The sequence below is a fragment of the Tyto alba genome, unplaced genomic scaffold (genome assembly GCF_018691265.1).
Source record: "Tyto alba isolate M040663 unplaced genomic scaffold, T.alba_DEE_v4.0 Super-Scaffold_42, whole genome shotgun sequence".
Classification (NCBI taxonomy): Eukaryota; Metazoa; Chordata; class Aves; order Strigiformes; family Tytonidae; genus Tyto; species Tyto alba.
The window spans coordinates 40,938,818-40,958,604 of NW_024881318.1; the positions used below are offsets into that span (position 1 = coordinate 40,938,818).

The 19,787-nt window shown below is 37.7% G+C and overlaps 1 protein-coding gene across 3 annotated transcripts in view; it reads right to left on the reverse strand.

Annotated features, from left to right (window-relative positions):
- Positions 1-8,312: 8,312 nt before the first annotated feature.
- The window catches only part of MLLT3 (MLLT3 super elongation complex subunit), a 151,925-nt gene continuing 140,450 nt past the window's right edge, over positions 8,313-19,787 (reverse strand). For 2 of the 3 annotated variants that reach the window (XM_042804792.1, XM_042804791.1), the window contains 2 exons: positions 19,338-19,409; positions 8,313-11,821 (listed from right to left, as the gene is read on the reverse strand). In XM_042804792.1, the coding sequence (XP_042660726.1) occupies positions 11,690-11,821; positions 19,338-19,409 (204 nt within the window). In that variant the 3' untranslated portion in view covers positions 8,313-11,689. The remainder of the gene's footprint in view (positions 11,822-19,337; positions 19,410-19,787) is intronic. The other variant, XM_042804793.1, reaches the window with a different exon arrangement.

Consider the following 19,787-nt stretch of genomic DNA (forward strand, 5'->3'; position numbering starts at 1 on the left):
ATCTCATGTGTAGAAATACGTGAAGCGAGGGTGTAAGAACAAGAGTCAGGTTTATTCCAGAGGTGTCCAGGGGTAAGAGGCAGTGGGCAGAAATGGAAACACAAAAAGTTCCCTCTGAACATCAGGAAACACATTTTCACTGTGAGGTTGACTGAGCATTGGGACAGGTTGCCAAGGGAGGTTGTAGTTTTTCCATCCTTGGAGATATTCAGAAGATGTGTGGACATGATCCTGGGCAACTGGCTCTAGGTGTTCTTACTTGAGCATGAAGGTTGGACCAGATGACCTCCCGAGGTCACTTCCAACCTCAACCATTCTGTGACTCTGTGACCTCCATTCTGCTAGATACCGTTGATTTATAAAGTGATATCTTGCAGACATAAGCTTTCTTATCACTGGAAGAAGAGGAGGGAAGGTCAAAATTGTGCTGGTCTCTTACTACAGCGGAATAACTGAATCAGCAAAGTGGTGTAATGCCTTGTTGAGATCACACAGGATCTATGTGGTGAAACTAACCAGTTTCTTGCTCCATAGTAATGAAGTTCCTTGAGATATGTGGTCCATTCACAGGGCACAAGCATACACATGCATGAGAGCACAACAGCAAGTTTGCTTGCCTCTCAGCTACTTTCTGACATTGTATAGCACAGCAGTTAAAGGTGTAAGGTAGCCATACTCTTTGCCATTAAAAATCTTAAAAAATGCGTGTTTCTGAGTAATAGCGCAGGTAGGTTATTAGAGGTAGGTGACTACATCATGACATGACTGTTAGAAGGAAATAAGCAGCCCATCTGAGATAATTTCTGGAGCGGTATGTTATTTGTGCCAGGAAACACAACAAGGAATGCACTCATACACCTGAAAAGGCTGGATCCTATCCAAACTGAAAAAGAAGGCAACTAGACAGTAACACCCAACAGTTTCACAGTATATCTGCAGTACAATGAATTTCTGCAAAGAATGCCACTAACACCACCAGTATAAAAATGGGAGGCTCTCATCAGATATAAATTTGAGTGAGATCTAGGAAAAACTGATTCTCACCAAAAAAAAAAAAAAAAAAAAAAAAAAAAAAAAAAAAAATCACTTTTATAGGAGACTGCCTTAACACTGGTCTCTTCAGTCTTCTAGATGCTGACTACTAGAAGGGCATTTTTCACCAAACAAGAGCAAAGGCTACAGTCTCTTAAGGGACATCACCAGTCTAGCCACTAATAATGTAAAAGAGACATTTGGTAGCTGGTAAGACACCTCATTGAATTCATTTTATAAACCTTATGGCTAGCATGAGCAGATTATATCAGCCATTTTTTTTCCCAAAGCACTATAATAAAATTGACCTACAGTTCCACAGGTTGTAGGGCGAAGTTTCGTAATGGAAACTGCAGCCAAGAAAGATGAAAAAGATTTCTGACAAACCACAGTAAAACAAGTTCTTCCAAACTTTCCTGCAGGTTCATCAGAACTCCTGTCTTTGTTTTAGTGTGCTTGTCTTCTTTTTGCATTCACCAGCAAAGATGTCCCTTCCAAGGACATTTGGTCCAGGTAGAAGAGAGAAAGATTATTCTGAAATATCAAAGTTCATATATCCCATGCCAAGAGTTAACCACCCCATGTCAAGGTGAGATTATGTTGGCATAAACAGTGTTTTCTCCAAAGTACAGAAAAAAACCAACCATGTCATGAAGAAAAGCTTTTAGATATTTTCTCCAGAAACAGAAGTATTTCTCTGTTAATACAACAATGCAAATGGGCTGACTGTAAGACATCTGTGCCAGAAAAATACTGTAGTTTGATTAAGATCAGGATAACTCTCTGTGAAGTCAGTTCTCCAAACTGAGAATTCTGACACCCAGTGAAGGTGGCTGACAAAACAGTATGAGCAAGATTTTCACAAGTTCCAAGGAGAGATCCAATACTGAAATATCACAGTACTTTATCAAATTTATTCAGTCAGAGGATGATATAGTGGGGAAAGAGGATGGAGTTTTGGGCAAGAGAAAAGAGCCAGAGCCTGATGATGTATTAGGAATCAACAGGGAAACACTTGTGAAATGCCTCAAAGGAATTAGGGCATTTTCCTCTTCAAAGGTGACATGGTCAGTTGTCCAAGTGAAGTGCCTCTATACCAACGCATGCAGCATGGGTAACAAACTGGAGGAGTTGGAAGCCACTGCGCAACTAGAAAGCTACCACCTCATCATTATCACTGAACCACAGTGGGATGAATCACACAATGGGTGTTGCAGTTGATGGCTATAAACTGCTCAGAAGGGACAAGGCAAGAAAGAACGGGTGGGGTGGTTTCTTTTTATGTAAAAAAAAAAAAATGATTGCATAGAGCTGTCTTTGAAAACCAGCAATGAACAGGTTGAGAGCTTACAGGTAAAATTTAGGGGCCAAGACAATAAGGGAAACCTTGTGGTTGGTATTTACTATGGGCCACTGACCAAGGCAAGCCTCCTTACAAAGCATTCTTACTTCAGGAAACATCATGCTTGGAGGTTCTGATCCTGCTGGGGAACTTCAATCACGCTGACATCTACTGGAAAAGCAGCATAAACTGTAAGCAGTCCAGGAGACTCTTGGAGTGCATTGAGGATAATTTCTTAATCCAGGTGATAGACAGCCCAACCAGAGGAGAAGTGTCACTAGATCTGTTGCTTACCAACATGGATGAACTAATTAAAGATGTCAAGACTGGTGACAGCCTTGGTCCAGTGATCATGCGCTGGTGGAATTCACAATCTTGTGGTAGATAGGCCAGGGGAAGAGTAGACCTCAGGACTGAGTTGCAGGAGAGAAAACTTTCAGTTATTTAAAGAATTAGTGAATGGGACACCTAGGAGACTGCCCACAAGGACAAAAGAGCTAAACAGAGCTGGAAGCACTTTAAGGACATTTTTATTAGAGTGTAAAACCTCTCAATTCTAATGTGTAAGAAATCAGGAAAAGAAGGCAAGTGAACAGCATGGCTGGTCAGACTAAAGTGTGAGAAAAAAATGCAAATGCAGTGGAACTAGGGGGACATACCCTGGGAAGAATACAGGGATACTGCCTGGATATACAGGGATGGAATCAGGAAAACTAAAGTACAGTTGGAGCTGAATTTGGCAAGAGATGTAAAGAACAATAAGGGCTTCTGCAGGTATGTTGACCAGAAAAGGAAGATTAAAGAAAATGTACCCTGCTGCCTCTAATAGATAATACAGAATTAGTGACATCTGAGAAGGTTAAGTTATTCAACAATTTTTGTTTCAGTTTTGAATGGTAATCTTTCTTCCCACTCCACTGAAGCCTCTGAGCCTCAAGGCAGGGACTCAGGGAATGGAGTCCCTCTCATTGTAAGTGAAGATCAGGTTCAAGACCAACTGAGGAACCTGAACACATATAAGTTCATGGGAACCAAAGAGATGTATCCAAGGTTCCTGAGGGAATTTGCTGATGCAATTGCCAAGCCACTGCCTCTCTCCACCATATCTGAAAAGTCATGGTAGTCAGGTGAAGTCCGCAGTGATTGGAAGAAAGGAAACATTACACTAATTTTTAAAAAGGGAAACAAGACAGACCATGGGAACCAACAGTGAATCAGCCTCACCTCTGTGCCTGGTAAGATCATGGCAGAGAACCTTCTGGGAGTTATGTCAATGCATATGGAAGACTGGGAAGTGGTTAGAGACAGCCAACATGGCTTCACTGAGGGCAAATCATACCTGATTAAGCTAATGGCCCTCTACAATGGAGTGACTGCATCAGTTGAGAAGGGAAGAGCTACAGATAACATTTACCTAGACTTCTGTAAGGCCTTTGATACAGTCCCCGACAACATTCTTGCCATTAAATTGGAAAGATATGGACTGTTAGATAGATAAAGATGGAGGGCCACATCTAAAGAGTTATAGTCAGTAACTCTATGTCCAAGTGGAAGCCAGTAATGAGAGGTGTACCTCAAGAATCTGTACTGAGACAAATACTATTTAGTATCTATATCAGCACATAAGACAGTGGGACTAAGTACATCTTCAGCAAGTTTGAAGATGACACCAACATGAGTGGTGCAGTAGATTCACTTAAGTGAAGGGGTGCTAGGTGGAGAGATCTGGACAGGCTTAAGGAGTAGGCCCATGTGATCCTCATGGGGTACAACAGGGCCAAGTGCAAGGTCCTGCACATGGGTCAGGGTAATCCCCCTATACAGACTGAGGGGTTAATTGGTTAAGAACAGCCATGTGGAGTAGGACTTGGGGATACTGGTAGAAAAAAAGCTGGACATGACCCAGCAATGTGCACTCGCAGGCCAGAACGCCAACTGTATCCTGGGCTGCATCAAGAGGAGTGTGGCCAGCAGGTTGAGGGAGATGATTCTCCCCCTCTGTTTTGCTCTCATGAGGCCCCACCTGGTGTATTGTGTCCAGCTCCACGTCCCCAGTACAAGACAGATTTGATCTGTTAAAGCAGATCCAGAGAAGGGCCATGAAAATGGTCAGAACACCTCTCCTGTGAAGAAAGGCTGAGAGAGTTAGGGTTGTTTATCCTGGAGAAGACAAGGTTCCAAGGGAGACCTTACTGTGGCCTTTCAATAGATATAAGGGGCTTATATGGAAGATGGAGAATGACATTTTACCAGGGCATGAAGTGACAAAGAGCAATATTTTTTAACTGAAAGAAGGTAGATTTAGGTTGGACATAAGGAAGAAATTTTTTTTACAGTGAGAATGGTGAGACACTGCAACATGTTGCACAGAGAAGCTGTGGATGCCCCATCCATGGAAGTGTTCAAGGCCAGGTTGGACGGGAATTTGAGCAACCTGATCTAGTGAAAGATGCCCCTGCCCATGTCAGGGGCATTGGACTAGGTAATTTTTAGAGGTCCCTTCCAACCAAAACCAATCTATGATTCTATGATACAGTATATATATTAATAATTATATAAGAAGAAACATTACCATCCACAGCCAACCAAGTGCATTTGGATTGTAAGGCAGTATATCTATATTGTTGAAAAGCCTCCTTTAAGATTCTTTCAATTTACTGTTAATAGAGGGAGATTTGTACCTGCTTTGGTCCTTGGAGAAAAACTCCTAATCCAGGAAAAAAATAAAACAAGTATCTTCTTAAACAAACAGTGACATAAGGTTTATAAGATTGTGCCTGTGTGCTCAAAGCAACATTAGTTTACTTGGACACTCAGTGCATGAGAAAGGTCCAATACCAACAGCTTCCCAAAGGGTCTAGCAAAAGTGCAATGGGACTTGCAGCAAGAAACCATGGGGTTGGAACAGATGACCTCTCAAGGTCCCTTCCAAACTCAACAATTTTATGACTCATAATCAATGTTGCCTTCCTTGCTCCATCTCCTTTTGAAGAAGAAACTCTAGATACAATGCTGATTTAGGCCATCCAAGGTTCAGTTCAGCTGATGTCTAATGCATCACACTGTCAAGGGAAAAGCTTGATGTTATATTGTTAACTATTTTAGGAATGTGACTAGGAAGAATGGGAGACATTGCATAGATAGAGTGAGAACAACTCTCTCTCAAAAAAAAAAAAATCTGTAACTGCAAAAGAGTAAAAGATAAATTTATCCGAGCAACCAACATAATGGCTAATCCCAAACATAACTTAATTTAAAGCAAGGCACTGCGAAGTTCTGTTCCATATTTGCAAGGCAGTAACAAGTGCCCATTCTAGCCACTCATTCCTGGTGCTTGTGATAATGCAAGGGGAAATGGCTGTTCAGCACAGAAAAAAAAACAGCAGACAGTGTGAAGACATCCAAAGGAGCTTAGGCAAGAGACAGTCAAAAACTAACTGAGTACCTTAATCACCTTCTTTGCTTGCTACGCAGGCTGAGAGTCACAAAATTCAATAATGATAATAATACTGATAATAATAATAGTAAACATTGCTAGGCCACCCTGTGTGCCGTGGTTCAACAATCAGGTGCTCTCCATCAAGCCACGTCCTAATCTTAGAGGTGTACACATTCACAAAAGCTTCAATTAATTCATCCTCTTGTTATACACTATGCTAACAAAAAGTAACACTAATGAAAGTATTAACTTCTCACACATAAGAGAATTTTTGAGGGAGAACATTTCCGAGGCTTGTATCTGTTGGACAGAAGTGGAAAATACAAATAATGATAAAAAATAAGTCACTACCATGTTCCACTTCTAACTTCTCATGCCCTGTCCAAAGAAAGTAACAACCACATCAAAATAACCCCACCCCAAATCTAACCAGGTCACTAGGAAGAATGAAGCTGCTGAGTGGGAACTAATACAGTTGAAAAAATTCCAAATATTTAGATGAATAGGCAAATCAAAAACTTAGCTGCTCATGAAAGCTGACAGAAAACTGCTTTATCTTGGATAGCCTGGGTGGCACTGGCTGAGCCTATCCTGAATGTCTCCTATACACTGCCCAAAATCTAAGCCCCCGTGCAGCATTTTGCACTGTTTTCTAGGCCACCCACTCAGACATGGATATGCAAACCACATGTGCTAGGAATGTCTGCCCTGCACTGAAAGTAATATCAGCATTATGACCTTATTACTTGTGCAGCCAGGCTTTTAATACAACTTGTTTTATCTTTTCGATACCTTTGATTCTTTAACGGTCTGTATGTAGTCTCTCTACTTGACATTAGATGCTTAAGATTTGAAAGGGGAATGTAACTGTTGGAAAAAAACACCATTATCAGAGTGAAAATAATTTCAGTGGATTTTTCCTTTCCTAAAGCGGTAGGTTTTATTTCTAGGTCTTACTAAAAAGATGTAACTGACAGCTTCATAAACCTACTATTTCCTAAACAGGACCCAGACCTTGAATTCTGTTTCCCCGTGAGCAAAGATAAAAGGTAATAATTTATTTCTCACTGTGATGAGAAGGGTAAAGTTTACTAGTGGAAATTCCAGCTTTATAGTATCAGTTCTCTGAAGGAACATATGAAAATGCATGGCCCATTTGATGTACCATTCAGGATAGGGTTACTTCCAGTCAGAATTATACTGAATGATGATGAAAATACATCTTCTGCTCTATTCACAGACCTACATTTGACTTTTCTCAGATTTCCAGATTGGAAGAATTAAAACTAAATTAAGAATGAAAAATGAAAGATTATCACTTTGCAGCAGAATCAATCTGGCTGAGGTAAAACATAGAATATAAATAAGATGCAATATTCAAATATATGCTAAACAGACATTATCATCTCAAACCGTAAAACAGCTTAGATTTTTGTATGATGCTGCAACACATCTCTCTCTCAAGTCAGCAACAACATAGCAGTGAACTGAAGAAGCTGCCACTCTGCAAGCTCTCACCCTATCTCATAGCAGACAGAACTGCTGACCAGCAGACTATATTCTCTATGTTAACATACGGAATCACATCCAGCTACTGAGGGATCTCTTCTTTACTCTATTTCTTTTTTTTTCTTTTTCAGTTCCTTCTCCCCAAAGAGCATTGTTCTCCCCGTGGTAATACTTCTCTTTCCTTCCTAGTCACAGTGGCATTTCTTGCTGCTCAAGTGAATGCAAGGCCCTTATGTGATTGTGCTTTGATGTTAATTTATCTGCTTACTCAGACACAGAGCCAGCCTTATAAATGTCATTGGTTTAGCTGTGTTAATGCACTGATTAACTCCCAAGCACACACAAAAGCATTGCAGATGTATGAGGTTTACTCCCCATAATCTATTGGTAAACCTTTTATGCCTAACAGTAAAGCTTCTTGGTATAGTATACAGAATAGCTCCCTGGTGTACACTACATTCTACTGTACACTGCTTAACAATTAAGAAAACTATTGAGGCTCATAAAATCACATGCCTTGCATTTGTTAAACTTTGGCACATGGTTTGCAAGGCTTATTTTTGCAGTTCCTGATAGCTCCTGTTATAGCTGAAAGTCTGACAAAGTTTTCACTCAAGTCTCAATTTCAGTGTATTGCACTACAACAAACTGTGAAAATCGGTAGACTAATGAACAAGCACAAAATAACATGTCGCTCTATAGACTGAAAAGAGTTTGCTAAAAGATACAGTTTGCTGTTAAACTACAAGTAGTAAAAGATAAGATATGATGTGTAGGAATAAAAACTGTATGAAGCAAATCAAATACCCTACTGTCAGAGCAGTGTCTGGACTAAGATAATGCATATCAGTCCAGTTTTCTTTTCAAACCTTTAATTTTGCAAACTATGTAAGGGGCTTGAAATCACCCGGTCATTCAAAACCCCAAAACACTAGTATAGCTTCTAAGAAAACAAGATGATACTTACCAAGTAAGGAACGACGACCCAAACCAGATTGTGAACATACTTTATTTCACTGTGAGAATGGGAAAGAAGGACAATGGGTCAGGCAAAACCCAAGAATCTGTTATTTCCTTCCAACTAAAAGAAACTTTAATAGAAATATACTGGGCTTTCCAAATGCACTGTACTGTATGAACTCTGATTCTGGAATTGAAAGCATAGACTTAACCTAGAAACTCCCAACCAATGAAAAGAGAGAAATGATCAACCACTTCTTACAATCCAAAGGCTGAAGACTGAGCATGGGTTTTGTTTTACCTTGGAAGACTCTTCCCACTTCGGTGTGTGCCCCTTCCTACTTTATTGATCTTTCTCTTTAGCATGGACTAAGATGGCCTTCAAATCTAGATAATATTGATATTTTTGTAAAGCCTATCAGTGGATTCCAGCTTCTAAAAAGATATTCAAATTTGTCTGCCCAATTGGACATCCAATTTCTGATGTGAAAAGTTAATGGTGAGATGAAAACTGTCCTCACTATTGTATACAACCCCTGTTCTAATAATATTGACTCATTTATGCTAAAAATGATACTTAGATATTGCAACTTACTGCTAACCTCTCTCTGGCCATATCAGTGAATTAATCCAAATTCTCACATATAACTTCATTTTAAACAGTTTGATGTTAAGTAAAACACCAAAACATTTATTGCTGAAACACTTTATCCCATCCCAAAGAACAATGCGCATATAAGTCAAAGACTTGGAAGGGTATCTTATTTTTTCTTGAATAGAAATATCAATGTCTGAAATTAAGTGAACAATGATTTATTTTGTTTCTGCATACAAAATTAGATGAAAATAGCTATTTTTTTCTAATTTAGATCAGCACTTAGTAACTCTTATTCTATCAGAATTCTGTGAAAAAGTCAACACACGCGCACACACACAACTGCAGTCTATTTTCTTCCCTCTCTCATTGAATTAGAAAATTTAAGAGTTTAAGGATGATCCGCAATTTGCATGAAATTCAGCACTACCATGATAGTGTAATTGCTGTCACCTCCCTTTTATGTCTATTATCCTATTTGCTGTTTTCTTCCACCCCTTTTCTCAGTGTATAATAAAGCTTATCTGGTATTTTAAGGGTAAAATGATTCATTTCACCATTTCTAACAGTGCAATAGTCATACTAGAAGTATCATGGGATTCTTCCACTCCTGAAACTCAGTGAGTTTTTACCACAAAACTTAGTTATAAAAGTCAAAATGGACAAAATTCCATATGTATCTGGTATAACTAAAAGATAGGAAGTTGAACACACACTAGAAGACCAAACGTTTTTAAGGTTGCTTTTCGATTTCCAAACATTTTCATATAAAATAATCAATAAAAATTGAAGTTTATCCCCTTCACGTGCACCCCTTCTCCCTCCTCACCATCACCTGCCTTATGTCAAAAGTAACTTTAAAATTACACTCCCGCTCCTCCCCCCCACTTCCCAATTGCACATTAAGACATGGACTTAAAAGAACAACATAACGCTTCAAGTATGCTTCATGCCAATCGTCAATAAGAGTCATAACATTACTGAAAAAGTACACTTATTCTTGGGAAGCCTGAGAAGGACTTCCTGCAGAGTGTAATCAAACATTTTAAATAAGATAAAAGATCCCCAATCCAATCTGTATCACACCTTCTCAAAAAGAGTAAAGTGTAAAATTTTCTTTGGACTTAAAGAAACAGTATTAAGATTTACCATCTGAATAAGAAATAACCCCAATAGGAATTTAGTTTTACAGTGCTGCACAAACTGCGCATGAAACAGTCATACAGATACTATTGTTCAGTTCTACACATACAGACTACATGTGGCACATAAGCATACACATGACATACTGGCCTGTCCAGAAACAAGGTACATTTTTTAAGGCTGGTAAACATGAATAAACCTTTGCATCCAGAAGTAATTTTTTAATTCTTTTCATTGGGGAATTTGAACTTCTAATAGAAGGGTGATGATTTCATCAAGAAACCATCAGCAACATGACACCACGAAGCTTTGATGTGAAACATCCTCTCATCTGATCATACACAGACAAGGATCCTGATTTTAAGGAGTAATGGATAGTATGAAAGAATACTCATTTTTATGGACAGGAAATCCTTCTGGAAACAGAAGTAGGTTACTGAACAGATACCAAAATCTGGAAAGTGTAAAAAGCATATATGCATGTGTGTGTATATACATATATATATATATGTATATACACCCATATATACGATGTATCATATGTATTTATTCCAACATGTAACTATATAACAACATATTTTTTTCTCTTCAAATAAAGGGTTTTCATTTAGCAGTTGTAAAAAAAAAATCCCCAAAAAACCCCCAAACAAACTAAGCAGACCATGTACTATATGAACAAACAAAAATGTTATACAAACAGTTCTATAGTAAAAGTGAGTCACACACTGGCAGCAGAGGAGTGTTGAAACTTGTAGTAATAAATAACTCCAAATTAAGAATTTTCTACAATATTTCCTTAGAAGACAGGACCAGTATTTTTTCTTCTATGATGATCCTGCAGAACACTTCCACTTATATATATTTAATTTTATAACATTAAAACAGACACAAGAATGTAGACTGCAAAAGATGCTGGATTCAGGACAGTATACATAACATTTTTTGTTAAACGTCTTACTGGTTTATTCACTAAGGCTAGACAGCAAGTCCTGTGATCCTATTTGGTATGTTTTCTACCATGGTCATGGATAGAACCAAGGACCTGAGGTCCAATCTGCTGTGGCAGACAGGAAACAAAATACAGGACCACTGTTTGGTCCCCAAATTTGTATCTTGTTTCCTGGAACTGCAGAAGTGGAAACAAGACTGCAGTGTTTTAAGTGACTAGAGAAAGATAGCAAGAAGTGGCATTTTAACATGAATAAGGATACTAGGCTTTTGATAGTACTGCATCAAAAGAGCACACATGAGTCCCTACTTCTTGCAACATCTGGTAGTGTCATTCAGTGACTTGTTGACTTTAGAATACACGTATGCAACAATAAATAGATCAATTATGTAATAAGGCAGTGTGTTGAACATGCATTCATCTTGTGGACTGGAACACCACAGAGAGAGATACATGACAACCATACACATTCATTAAGACCAAATATTTTTGTTTGGTTTTGCGTGTCTGTTTTTCAAGGCTATCCAAACTCTTCCAGAGCACTTTCTTCTTGAGAAGAGTGGTCCTCTGAGTCTTGTCAATTTTCTTCTACCTTATCAAGAGATGATGACAGACTTTAAGGAAAAATAAAGCTGAAGAGGGTTGTTTTGTTTTTTCACCCCATTTTTGTTGCATCATTCTGAATGTTTCATTTAAAGAACAGTATTTGATGATGAATCCTCAGGAAGTTCCAGATGTTTCCAGATAACTCTGTAGTTTACGGACTGTGGTTTTGTCCAGTGAGCAAAGATCAAAGTCAAAGGTAGTATTTGTAATATGAAAGTGTCCAGTTTCTTCTATAAGATTTACTATCTGAAAAGAAAGAAAAGATGCAGTTGAAAATTTCAGCAGTTTTACCTGCCCACTGAATGTATTAACATGCCACTAAGTATCATATGAAAGGCATAGAACAAGCCCATTGCCCCAGTACTTGCAAGTTAAATAATTATCCTTATCATTCACTTCATTTATGACACGAACTATGGTCCAGACTACAGTACCTCAGTGGTTTTTTTTTAAATCATCATCAGCCATAATGCCAGCTTACCCATCTCCTGTTCCAGCAAACATTATCTTCAAGAATATGTTTCTCAAATGTTAAAAGAAAATCTGCATATTTTCTAGGTCAGTCTTCAGGAAAAAAAAAAAAAAAAAAAAAAAAAAGAGCAATACTCCCCCTGGTCCCCAAGCACAAGAAAATAAAAAAAAAACCAGGTAGATCTCTCTCTGGAATATTTACTGTATGCATAGCTGCTAAGCAGGTTACTTTACAAAATAATTGCCATAAGTCTTTCTGCAAGCAAGGGAAATAAATAATTCATGACAGAATCTAGTCGATATCAAACAAAAAATGTATTCAAGAGCCCTCACATCAACTGTTAGTTCATGTACTAGCAGTTATTTCTTGAGTAACAGACTTAAATATTTTTTTTTAAACAAAACAAACCTTGAAAGGTTCCTACCCATGGCATAGGATCACTTCTTCTGGTGACTATTTAGTCTATAATCACAGCTTCCATTCTAACAAGAAACAGAAGAGCTGCTAGGAGTTCTTGAGAAGAATATGGACTAAAACATCTCCCCTATTAGGAAAGGCCAAGAAAGCTGTCTCTTCATCCTGGAGAAGAGAATGCTCAGTATGGTTCTTATCGACGTGTACAAATACCTGAAGGGAGGACACAAAGTGGACAGAGCCAGGCTCATTTCATTGGTGCACACTGACAGGACCAGAAGGAATGGGCACCAGCTGAAACACAGGAGGTTCCTTCTGAACATCAGGAAACACTTTTGTCCTGTGAGGGTGACCAAGCATGGTCATAAGTTGTCCAGGGAGGTTGTGGGGCCTCCATTGCTGGAGATACTCAAAAGTCATCTGACATCGTCCTGTGCAACCGGCTTTACATGTCCTTGCTTCAGCAGGGGTGAGTCAGACTCTCCAGAGGTCTCTTCCAACTTCAACCATTCTATGATTTTGTGAAATCAACAATATGAACCTAACTTTTGCTTTTCTGCGGTTTTGACAGTTTTTGTAGTAATTTTCTGCGGTTTTGACTTGTAGTCATTAGACTCTGAACTGTAGTCACTAGTCTCTGAACTGTAGTGATTTTTAAAGAGTGGTCATACTCGACACTGAGTTGCTGTAAGAAGTAACTCCAGATATGCTAAGCTCTAGGATGTGCACCTACCTAAAAAAACCCATTCAGCATCTTGGAAAATCAAAGCATTATTTGTTAGACAGGGCTAAAAGTGCCAACACACTATGGCTATGAATCTCTTATGTACTGTTTCATTCCAAGACAGACATCCCAAGTGAGCACACAAAAAGGCACCCCATACTGAAATGGGCCTCTGTGTCGTGTCATGGACTGACATAACATTCTCTTCTGTTCAGTCTTTCCAACTGTCCCTTCTGAGGCACTCAGGCTAGGCTCAATGTCCTGTTTATATCCTTCAATTTGAAACCCATTTAGTTCCACGGTTTCCACATATACCTCCACTGAAATGCTAATGCTAGATATTCCTTGCTCATTTGAGCTTTATTACTCTGACAGTAATTTCTTTTCCATGGCTGGAGAAGATACAGATGTATGCACACATGGCTTACAGAGCATACCTTAAAATGACTGATCTAGGTGTAAGAATACACCAACTTGAAAAGGAACAATGAATTTAAACTAAATCTTTTATAATTTTATGCTCCCCATTTCATTATATAAACAGATGTTTTTCTCCTCAGACAACAGAAGAAAAGACTATGTTGATGATAAATGAAATAATTCCATGTGTATTGTCAGGCATGAAATGACACAGCCCAGGGTGGATTAAACAGAGTGGAAACAAGATATAATAAGAGGGAAATGCCTGTTACAGTAAAAATCCCCCTTTCCAATCACCTCCCTTTTTCCAGGTTGGGAATAAGTAAGAGTAAAATCTGCTTAATTTGCTTTGCAGCTGTCTAAAATTCTGAAAGTACTTAGAAATAATCCTGCTCTTATTAACACTTTATTTAAAATCTGTGCCTTTTGGCTTTATTTTTTTTCCATATGGGAATTTTTAATCTAAAATTGCCAACTTCATTTGTCCACTTGTTGATTCACAGATTCTTGTAACACTTTTCCATCTCCTACTGTTCTGCAATTAACATGAGGGAAAAAGTAAATCAAATGGATCAAAACTGATTGTTACCAGAAGGAAACTCTGATATGCGTTATTTGTCATTCTCATTTTTGGCACTCTCTTGAGACTCGTCTAAGAGAGAAGTTAAGGAGTCAATTCAGCTTTCGTTTGTAAAGTTAGGAATCTAATCCCAGGCTTGGTCTCTGAATATTCACTGTATGATAAATAAATGACTGCAAAACCAGTTTACAGAAGCTGGGACCACAAAGATGTAGTTATGCTGAACAATTCTGCCTAACGTTTCCTTGCATTATGGTGGAAGAATACCACCCCCCTCATAGCCCCCAGAGCAATATACCTGATTTCAGAAACAAAGATTATATGAAAGCATTAACACATGTATTTTTAAACAGCACTGTATATTTTAAAAAATTGATAAGCACTTTTATTGGTCAGGTTCTGCTTTGGGCTTTTAAGCTTAGGCCAAGGGAAATAGAAACATTTCAAACATATCCCTCATCCAGCCCTCAAGAAATACAGCCACTATGTCAGGGAACCTGGTGAATCAGATGGAAATGAACCCTGAAAGTTTTAATGAATGTACAAAAATGTATCAAGATAAATCCAGACAGCTCAATGAAAAACACCTGCCTGTGTGCCAGTGAATGAGGAATTCATGACTTACAGAATTAGCATATGCATCCTTATGCTATTCAGAAATACTTGAAAAAGAATAAAAGGTTGAGATTATTTATCAGGAAGTCTGTCAGTTATAATATTAAAAACACAGCATTAAAATGTTTTATTCTGAGAGCTCAGAATGCAAAGAACAAAAATATCCCATTTGCTTCTGCTGTAGTAAGCTCTGCTTTTCTGCTGTAATATACATGTCTGTTTACATTATGTCTATCTAGCTCAGTTTCACCATTATACATCACAGTACAACTATTTATCTGCCTTTAAACAAGCAAATGAGTGTGCTTGTTTAAGGAAGCCAAAGTGCAACAAATGACATAGTCTTTTTTCAATTTATGGCAGGTTTTAGGCCCTGTGATAGTTTCCAGACCTGCAAGCTGCCCCTTGAGAAAATGCTCAGAAGATAGTTGCCATCTGAGGTTAAGCACCTCATGGATGTGAGCAATGTAATTTTCAGCAGAGCTGCATACTCACAATTTCTTCCTTATGCCTGTGCTGTCTAGTGCACTGACTTTAAGGAGATTTTTCACCAGCTGAAGATACAACTTCTGGTGCCTCAAAATTAGAGGCAAAGTCTTACCAGAAATCTTGTTGCCTTTCATGGGGTTATGCTAACATCATCTGCATTGAAAATACAGAGTTAGGAACCTAGCTTTAGCCAGCCAAATTTTAATATATGAGATATGCAGCATTAATATGTGATTGCAGACTCAGTTATCCCTACTACTTCACAGGAAATCACAGAGTTTAAAAAAAAGAAAAAGGTGCCTAATCACTGTAAATTGCAAACGCTTTCTTTACAGTGAAAGAGGTGGGAGAAATATTTCTTTTCTAAATGTAATTTCACACCAATTTCTGTCCAGCAATGGTCCAGTATTCACATAAAAATTGCTCAGGTGATTCTCACAGTACTAATTTCTTGGTCAAATGTTCTTTTTCACCTGCTTTATCCCTCTTGGGCAATTCTTTTATTTCTCTAAGTATCATTTTACATCAGGATTACTTAGCTACATATCCAGGCACTTGTAGCTCAGTATTACATCTCTCCTGACTTCGCCTTTGTTTTTGTAGATTTATTTCAGCTTCCTTTAACAAACTGTCTCAAAGAGAAATATCTCTATTGGGAAAGAGCTACATTCTCAAAGAGATACATTTTTTCTCATTTTCAGCTTGGCTGCATTCTTGTTTGCTGTCATGCCTATGGACGTGGTAACAACTGAGATTGCAAAAACCTGTCCTCGCCTTCTCACATCCCTTAGCATAAGTTTCAAAAGCTAGCACTTTTGAATGATCAATGCCTTCATTCTTCTCTTTCAAGTTGCTTCTCTAAAAGTACCATAGAAGTCTGTGGGTAGCAGACTTTGACATGTGCAAGAGATTATTACCTGCCCTGACATAAATTGAAGAGATTACAGTCACCACTCAGAACACACGACTCCATCGCCATTCAACTTCACCACAGCTACTGCCTTTAAAACTCTTACAGTTTTCTGCTGCGTAAGTTTGCACTCAATCCCTCTCCTCATGTAGTAATCACCATCCCTTTCCGCAGTTTTCCCCCTTGCTCTCATGACCTTTGTATTTCCTGTAGTCTCTATATACTTGTATTTCTTGGTCTAGAAGTTTCATAAACATACCTAAAAACTTTCTCAGCTCTGTACTCTTTTTAATTCTGTGCTCACTGGAGGCACTTAACATTAATTACATAGCTGCGAAGCAATAAAGACATTTAAGATGGGATGACAGTTTATTCATAATACAGAGAAGCACTGATTCTCTACAAGTTAGCCATTCAATATTTCTGTAAACTGAGAAAATCACATGGACTAATGAATTGCAAAATATTAAGGGATCATAGGCTTTAAAACTAAACTGAGTTATTTGTTTTATAACGGCATAGACCATTTGCTAGTGCAGGCTGGCTGACAGACAACTGGTAAGTAACTTGGCTCGTCCATTGAATTCTGGTAGACCTCCGTAGCCAGTATTATACACTTACCAGCTATCAGTACAGAACTGTACCACTGTCCTTGCCTACACAGTCCAGCCATAAATCCAGCTTCCACTGTTGCTGTATTGACAGGCTATGCACACTCCAAACCAAGGGAAATAATCTGCAAGAACAGTTCCCCACAAAGCAAGGCAACACTGATTCTGCATCAACTTAACTTTTTTAATATAACTAATCAAACACTATGCTATGAGAAGTCATGGACTACAGTATTAAAATTACACTCTTCATGCACATTGTGAGGCAAAGGTCAATGAATAAATGTTTTCTGGTCTTGTCTGATGAATACACTCAGGAGAAAAAAAAAAGTCTATCTTTAGTTTAAAATGCACAAGAATATACTGTTGTTTTTTCATCTACTCAGAACAGGATACTCTAAAATTCCAGCTTAGTTATGTATATATTTCTATGTACTATATATACTTTATTATGTACATATAATATATATAACATGTACAAATATATATTATGTATAAAGATATAGAAAAGTATATACCTAATATATATTTTATATACTATATATTAATATTATATAAAACTATATATTAGATAAAATATAAATAGTATATTACTATTATATAAAAATATTTTTATACATTACATATATAAATACACACTATATATACTATATTATCTATATATTTCTATATACTATATGTATAGTTTATCCATGTATTAGCAACTTCCCATGAAGAAGATCATAACAGTAGTCTAACATCAGACTGAAGAAGCTCTAGTGGATGAGGTAAGTATTTCTTCCCCACCAAATACACCTAAATGCTAGTAGATTAGAAAGAGGATTGTGGATTCAATCTGAACCATCTTACTTGCTTGGAAAATATTTCTTAGGATGACAGAATTCCAGTTGGAAGGGATTTTGCTAGTCTCAGCCCCTGTTTAGAGCAGGCTCAGCTGTAGGATCAGATCAGGCTGCTCCAGGCTTATCCAGTCAGGATTTTAAAAGCTCCAAGGATGGAAACAGCAGAGTCTCTCCAGGACTCTATTCCACTGCTAGACCATCCTCATGGGAAAAAAAAAGTGTTTCTTGCTTGTTTTTATCTTTGCGTTGCATAAAAAGTTTTGAAGATGTTTTTCTTTTTCAAAATTTCACATGACGCCACCTAAGCCCTATGGTCTGCAGGCTGTCGATACAGCCCCAAAGAAAGCTGGATTTATGGCCAGGCTGTGCAGGCTATGACAGTGCGTAATACTGACTATAAAGGTCTACCAGAAGTGAAACCACTCAAAACCTTTGACTTGGATGACTGGGGAAGTGTGTGCTCAGGAAGCTACGGTGTGAATTTACAATACAGTGGCTTTTTCAGATTCACTTTTTATGTGAACTCTCTAAGAATTAATGAATAATGTAAAGTGGAGAGGGTGCTGCAATTCCTACCTTTTAGCTTCCTGCACAGTAATTTCCCAATATAGAAAAAAATTTGCTTCTGCCACCATTCTGAAAGTGCGCTTTGGTTCCCTTTGTAGACAAATGGGAACTTGGGAAACAGCAGTACATTAAATATGAAGGATAACCAATATGTATCATTATGTATTGTAACTCATGAAATCTGACAAAGCTATCAGAATTCTCTTTAACTAAGAATATTCATAACCATGGTCTTCCTTCTCACTGATTTCTCAACTGTTTTCTCACCTTTACTCACAATATTGAGCCTGAACTAATAAAGAGATTAATGGTGGGGCTTACAAAATTTTTTAACACACTTATCCAAGTATTGAGAAACTTGATGAGTGATTTCAACCGTTTAGAAGTGGTAGAAATTTCCCTCTTTACAACATGTCCACAACTAGCACATAATTGCACTAAACATAATAAAGCCATCTGTGCTACAATTACATCTGCTTTGTTAACAGCATTTATTGTTTAATCTTCACAATTTATAATCCAATAGTACCTGACAATGCTGCCCAAAATAAAGAATACTATTCTTTGTTCTTACTATTGCATAACCTTCGAATAAATTGGGAGCCTTCTCGGTTTGCGCATTTTCATACGTTACTCATTCAATGACTTCAGAAGACTCAGTGAATGTATTGTGTTTTCCTCAAAGTGAGTTTTTCTTTGAATTCCATGTTTTCTGTTTGCCATATAAAACATCTTTAATTTTTTTCTGAGAAAATGCCAGTCATTTTCAGGAAAAAGCAATAAGATTTTTATCAAGTCATGGTGCACAGCTCTATCTATTCTCCCACCCTGTTTTCATAATTATTGATACAGTATGTTGAGAAACATATCAACGAATTGGTGAAAAACTCAACTCAGATAAGCAATTTTTTAATTTTGTCATTTAGTGTGACAATACAATTTAAAGTATGTGTAAAAATTCCCTGAGATGCACTGCAAGTGGTAATGGGCTGTATATGGATTATGCAGGCTTGAAGGATATTAAACCTGATTACAGATTTTTAGATGAAGGAAAAAAAAAGATGTGATTTCACAATTTCAATGGGTATTCTGTGATATTGCATGAGAGTGCTCCTCACCTGCTGCAGTACATGTCTCTCTCTCAATGTCATTAATCTTCTGTGGAGCTCTACTAGTTCATCGAGATATGCCTAGAAACAAAATTCCCCCACCCCCCATAAACAACTTGTTAATTAAGTCATAGCTACAGATTTCAAAAACTTAGATGCCTTGAAAAACAATACAAATGAAAATTTTATTTTAAATCTTTGAACTAAATTTTCTTATTCAGTAGTCTGGCTTTCCCTAACTTAATACAACTCAAACATAAGTTTTCTTAGATACTTCAAGCTGATGAAAATCTTATTAGGCGGTCCTTTACTGTAGAAGGTAATCTCTACATCTCAACTGTGGCAAAAATTGCCAAATAAACTGGGGGTACCAAAACAGCATCTTCAAAAAACATCTCCCACCTTTTGACATAAGACCCAAACCCAAAGGCTTACAATCAATTCCCTCTTTCTCTTTAA